Source organism: Electrona antarctica, assembly GCF_951216825.1.
Source record: "Electrona antarctica genome assembly, chromosome: 22".
Taxonomy (NCBI): Eukaryota; Metazoa; Chordata; class Actinopteri; order Myctophiformes; family Myctophidae; genus Electrona; species Electrona antarctica.
Window position 1 is genome coordinate 12656142 of NC_136805.1, and position 6000 is coordinate 12662141.

The 6000-nt window shown below is 47.7% G+C and overlaps 1 protein-coding gene across 11 annotated transcripts in view; it reads left to right on the top strand.

Moving 5' to 3' along the window:
* The window catches only part of tcf7l2 (transcription factor 7 like 2), a 101695-nt gene extending 96067 nt beyond the window's left edge, over positions 1-5628 (top strand). For 6 of the 11 annotated variants that reach the window (XM_079492952.1, XM_079492955.1, XM_079492954.1 and 3 more), the window contains 2 exons: positions 749-821; positions 4595-5628. In XM_079492952.1, the coding sequence (XP_079349078.1) occupies positions 749-821; positions 4595-5117 (596 nt within the window). In that variant the 3' untranslated portion in view covers positions 5118-5628. The remainder of the gene's footprint in view (positions 1-748; positions 822-4594) is intronic. The other 5 variants (XM_079492949.1, XM_079492953.1, XM_079492957.1 and 2 more) reach the window with 1 other exon arrangement.
* Positions 5629-6000: the final 372 nt, after the last annotated feature.

The following is a 6000-nucleotide window of genomic DNA, read 5'->3' on the forward strand; positions in this document are numbered from 1 at the left end:
CCGGGGGCCAGGCGAAGGCTGGGTTACACTGTACGCTGGGACCATCCTCCTCTTCCTCCCCCCTCGTCCTCCTCCTCTTCCTCCTCCTCCGCTCTCTCCTCTCTGTCGCTGCCTTCTGCCCTCTACCGCCCCTCGGTTTGTCTGTTCCATCTGTCCGGCCAGGCCTATCACCATCACCTCTCGGCTTCCTCCAGCCACGCCCCCTGCCAGTCTAGCTTGCCTCTCATACGTAGGTGCCAACCAGTATGTTTTGTTTTAAGGGGGGGTGGGGACTTTCTTACGCCTTTTTGGGAAGAAGGGTGTGTATGGAATGAATGTCGGGTCTGTTTGTGCAACAAATGGAACAAAGCCCGCCCACCGACCAAACCCTGAAAATGGACCCTCACGGGTATAGTTTCACAGTTGGATTGGCACTCACAGATTTTCACTGAGTGGGTTTGATTACAGCCAGGACAAAACCGTAAGCCCCACCCCCCCCTCCCCACTGAGGAACCCAGACATGGCAGTGTCGGCGGAGGAGTTGACGTGATGATGGCTTGGTCAAAAATGTCGCGGAGGATGTCCCAGTGTCAACCAGCCTAAACCTAAGCCCTGGCCATGTGTTTGTGTCTGTGCAATGACGTATCCGTTTTCTTTTTTTCTTTCTCGTTTTTGTTTTTTTTGTTTTGTCTCTGTGTGTGTGCGTGTGTGTATGTGTGTGTGTGTACGTACGTACGTGTGTTCGTTGTCCTACCTCTTTGGCTAACAGATGCAAATACCCCAAAGAAGTGTCGTGCCTTGTTCGGGCTTGACCAGCTGAGTTTATGGTGCAAACCATGCAGGTATAACTCCCATTAAGTACCCGTGGAGAGGAGGCCCAGGCACAATGAGCAGCCTCCTTCTCCCCTCCTTGATTACTTGTACAGATATAGTCTAGAGAATCTAGAGAGAACAACAACAAAACCAAAAACACAGTGTGTCTCTCCTTCAATGTGGTAACATGTGGCAAACTACTCTTTTTGTCTGTCCCCCACCCCTCCCCCTCCCCCTTAACCAAGGAGGGCTTCTCCACACTGTAAACTTGCCCTCAACGCAGTGCTTTTCAGTACCTTTTTCAAACCCACGACAAGGTTTTTTAAGCCCGCCGTGGCAGAAAGTGGATTTACGAGACGAGGTGACTTTGGAGATGAACATTGATCCGGACGGTGTCTAGCCATCATTTACAACACTGGTTCTCAATGCCGGGACCACCAGGGGGGTCAACTCTGAGAGTGGACACATTGGAACCAAAAGGGACTTTAACCCATTTTGACCTGAGATCAGATTCTAAAAATGTCTTCTACATCCTGACAGTTTTCTGAAAGAGCTATGTTTCTATGTCAGTCGTTCTTCGATTTTTCCAAAATAGCAGGCACGCTATGAGCTTGTAGATCTGCTATTTTTCAATAGCTAAAGCATAAAATCATGCTAACACCAAAAGGGGTTCCCGCCCAACATGGGTTAATGGTTCCATCTGTTGAATTTTACTCTGTAGATTTAGGTTCCAAAGAAAATGGTACACTCTCAGAGTTACAGACCAGGGCATGGAGAGTTTCTCCATGCCCTGGACCGGATTTTGAGAAACGGATTTACAGCATGGCTAAGCTAATACACGACTAATACAGTGAAAACATTAATTTTCATGATCCCAACAGTTCTGATCCAAATCCATTTTCTAGCCAGTAGATCATTTCCACTGTCATGTACAGTATGTCCTAATTGGCGCCCTTTTTTGATATAACCATGTCGTGCTTTACAAACCTGGCCCTGCTTCCTCAGAGGGCCCGTTCAGTGACACTCTCTTTCTATGCCCTCTTCCTTCTCCTCCTTCTCTTCCTCCTCCTTGTCTTCCTCCAAACTTCCTCTCTAATAACCCTTACTTAGTCCCTACCTGTTGTCTTTCTGTTCTGACACAAGCAGTCTTTGAATTGGGAATATTTTCATGGTAGGTATTTGTTTCTGCTAAGTAATACCCTTTTCTGTGTCTGGCTTGCACTGCGTCATCACCACTGAACGCCCCTCCACCCACTGTTTCTCGCTCTTCTCTACATGACTTTCAACCATTTACCACACATCGTTCGGTATTGTACATCAGGGGCATGCAAAACCTGATATGCTTCGCATCTCAGGGCAGTTTCTTTTGTAATGATTCATTTGAATAAGCGTCAAGTATCAGGGTCCAGTTAAGATGGTTTTGTACGTCAAAAGTGAAGAGCTCATTCACAATTTATGGGCCAATTTTTCATCCGTGGTATTCGTTTTTGTTCAGGGACAGGTGAGTTAAATTTGTAGCCGCTTTTAATTTTAACCGTTTCCTTTCTTATTTTTTACGATCTCTGAACATTTGAAGTGAGATTGACTCGGCATGCAGCCTGTCATTGATTGGGCGTCTTCCAGGCCATCGCTTCGACATAGTGATGTTAGCGAATCAAGCCATACACCATTCCAGCTGATATATATTCCTTAGGCAGTCACGGGAAATGATGGAAAGCCAGGCAAGAGTCAAGACAGACCAGGGCGATGGGAGAGCCTCGTAATTCAGCGTTCGTCTTGGAAGCCGAGAGGTTAAAAGACCTCACCGGGCTCCATTTCCTAAAAGATGCATCTGGTGTAATTCCCCCCCGAGACCAGAGAGGAGAAATCAATAACGTGCACGGGCACATGTTATGAATCGATACGTCTGTTAAAAAATGGATATTAGCTCATTTGTAGCAGTTTGACAGGCACTTATCACTCGGAAGACACCGTAGAACAAGACGTATAGCCGGGCACGGGCAAACTGATAGCTTTTTGCTCCGGTAAAGGACAATCAATACACTCCAGCTCACAATGCTAGGAACGTACAAAGCACTTAAAAGCCCGGCACACTCCACTCCGTCATCCCTTGCTTCATTTTCCGTGTTTTCCTGTTGTCTTCCATGTTGTGCGCTTGCAATCCTGGACAATTTGTCTGACTTATCAGGAATGCATGCTCCTCTCCCATTCTTCCAAGCATGCCGTCACGGTATCCAGAGTTCTCGGTGTCAATGTATCTTTACTTTCCTTCTGACTCTTATTTTTATGTCCACTTATCCTGTCATTCTCAATCCCCCGCTCTTCCGCATTCGCCTCGATCTCACACGTATCCGCGCGACACTTAGTACAGTACAGTACAGGCAGGGGTATGACTTGAGAAACAGGCCTTACCCTGAAATGAAACGGCCACACATAGAATTCGATAGGCCTCCCGTCCGCTCCTACTCTTACTTCTTTTGTTCTCCCATTCTTTTTGGATCACCTTAGCTGTTCTGGTCTTTTCTTTCTTTCCTCCCGCGCTGCCTGTCCCTGTGAGCTAGCCGTCTTAAACTACACATGGCCTTCAGGCATCCTTGTGATGGAGCAGAGAGAGAGAGAAAGGAGAGGAGGGGGAGGGTCAATTCAGAGGTCAGGATAAAGATGAGTTGAGCAGAGATTCCCCCTTTAACCAAATCTCAGCGCAACATTCAGAGCACAGCCACCGCCGATAAGCACAATCCCCTCTACTTCGTTCTCTAAAATTGCCCTCCCCCACTCCCACCCACCCCCTGCGGTGTAGTTGCATTGTGGAGCTCGGTTCCACAGCAGGGGGTGGGTTTGGCTCCCGGGCAACACCAGACGCGGGGAGGGGGGGGGGGGGGTCCCGACCCCGAAGCAAGAAATGCAAACACAATGCCGTGACCCCTCGTGCACGCATTCACGTCTTTGGGGGGACGGATACGAGGTAGTGTGTGGATCTTGTTGACTTTTTAGCCTCGCATCCAAACTCTGTTCCCCTGGGAGAAGAGAGAGCTAGCAGAGAGATGGAGAGAGGCCAATGAGATGGGGGCGTCCTAACTTCAGGTTGCTCACCCGGCTGAGACGAGCGCACTAGATTAGCCTAGAATTACATGTAGTCAATACACCATTCATAAAGAGTGTTCGTTTACCACTTAAATCCAATATACTTTGTCGTACGACAAACTAGTGAAAATAGCCGATCTACAGGCTCCCCACATGTTGCAATGCAACGCTTATTTTTTAAACTGTTGGCACATTTTCGCTTATAATGGCGGGTCCACAATAGGGACGACAGGGTGAACGTAAAAAAAGAGCTCATTTTCATCGCTTCCTTTCATCATCATTGTGTCTCTCTTGGTTATTCTCGTGGCACTTTCCTGTTGTCTGATCCTTTCTGTCTGTCTGTCTGTCTGTCTGTCTGTCTGTCTGTCTGTCTGTCTGTCTGTGTTTGTTCAGTACGGAGTTGGGGGGATATTGGGAACCTGACTGTGGCCTTCAGTGGCCTTTTATTGCCTTCAACGCTACTTGAATGCACCTGAACAAAGCAAACGAAACAAAAAACGTCAGCGATCACCATATCAACGTGCACGCTAGATACGACAGTAAAATGCCCCATCTACCGTGTGTGCGAAACCAAAGCAATCAGTGCATTCAAGTAGCTTTGCTGCCAAAGCCTTGTGTGTTTGTGTTAGTTTTCAAGACATTGATGCTAAAAGACTCTTTTCTCTTGTTTTGTTTCTTCTCGCCTTGGTCCCCCCCCCCCCCACCACCACCCCTCCAGGAGAAAAAAAAAGTGCATTCGCTACATCCAAGGTGAAGGCAGCTGTGCCAGTCCTCCTTCTTCGGACGGAAGCTTACTAGACTCCCCCCCTTCCTCCCCTTCCTCCTCCGTGGCTCCTTCCCCTTCCTCGAAAGAGCCCAGACCTCAGACTGAACAAATGCAACCTCTCTCACTGACTATGAAACCGGCCCACCACCACCACCAGACACTCCACCCCCCCCACCACCACCTCCTGGTCGGGCCTCCTCCTCCCCCCCCACCGCCGCCTCCTCCGCCATCTTTGGTTCAGATGGAGAACTCCTCGGCGGCCTCAGCCGCCCGCAAAACGCCCGGTGGCGCCTCCTCCCACAACGGAGCCCTGGAGCGCGGCGACGTCTCGTCCTCGCGGCAGCCGGGCTCCTCCTCGGCAGCGGGGCCCCCCCACGGCCGGCCGCTGGCGTCCATGTGTCATTCCCACTCGCTTCACCCCAGCTCCACGACGGCCCAGCAGCCTCTGTCGCTCGTGACCAAGTCTGTAGAATAGTCTGTTCTCTCTCCCTCTACTCCACATCTTGCTCTTTATTCTTGTTTTGTTTTCTAAGCTGAGTTCAACAAACACACACCTTTGCTGGTGCCCCGTCTGTCTCTCTCTCTCGCTGATGAATTTCACGTCAATCGTTTTCCTTGGTTTGTTTTTATGTTTCTGTGCCATACGGCTTTAAAAGATTTTAGTTGTTGTTTTTTATTAAAAGTTCATTGGTCAATATTTGACCCATCATTATTATTGAAAAAATATATAATTATTATAAAGAAATAATACAATGAGTTGTAGTATAGCTTTGTGAATTGCCAAATTTTTATGAATTTTGTTTGTCTTTTTATTTGTAGTGTTGAAGCAGCACAACAGAATAGTTCAACTTCAAAATGGTTTAAAAGACATTAAAAAAATGTTAGGCTAGATAATTCAATGAGCCCTTTTTTTCTTTAAAAGAGTTGGTTCTCCTTTATTATTTGTATTAAATACGAGCCTGCGAACCAATCAACCGTCACCTATTGATCCCTGGGAGGGTACTGGGGGGGAGGGGGGGGCTTGTGCAGACACCTCTGAGGAACAACTTTAATTGTGATGTTACCTGTTCTTGTTTAAATGTACAGAAATAATAGGGGTGGGTGGGAAGGGGGGATTACCGTGTTAAATATGCATTGTTCCATTGCGTTGTCTTTTTCTTTTTGTTGTTTACCTTGGGGGAGGAGTCAAATGGGGATTGGGGTGGACTTGAGGGGAGGTTTGGGGTGGGAGGGTTGTGGGTGTTCAATACAAAAATGTCACAACGCTAGGACCAGTAGTATTTATTGCTTTAGAGATTGCTTGTCGTATCTTGTACGTGTCCCTTTTTGATTTTTTTTTTCTTAATACATTGTACAAA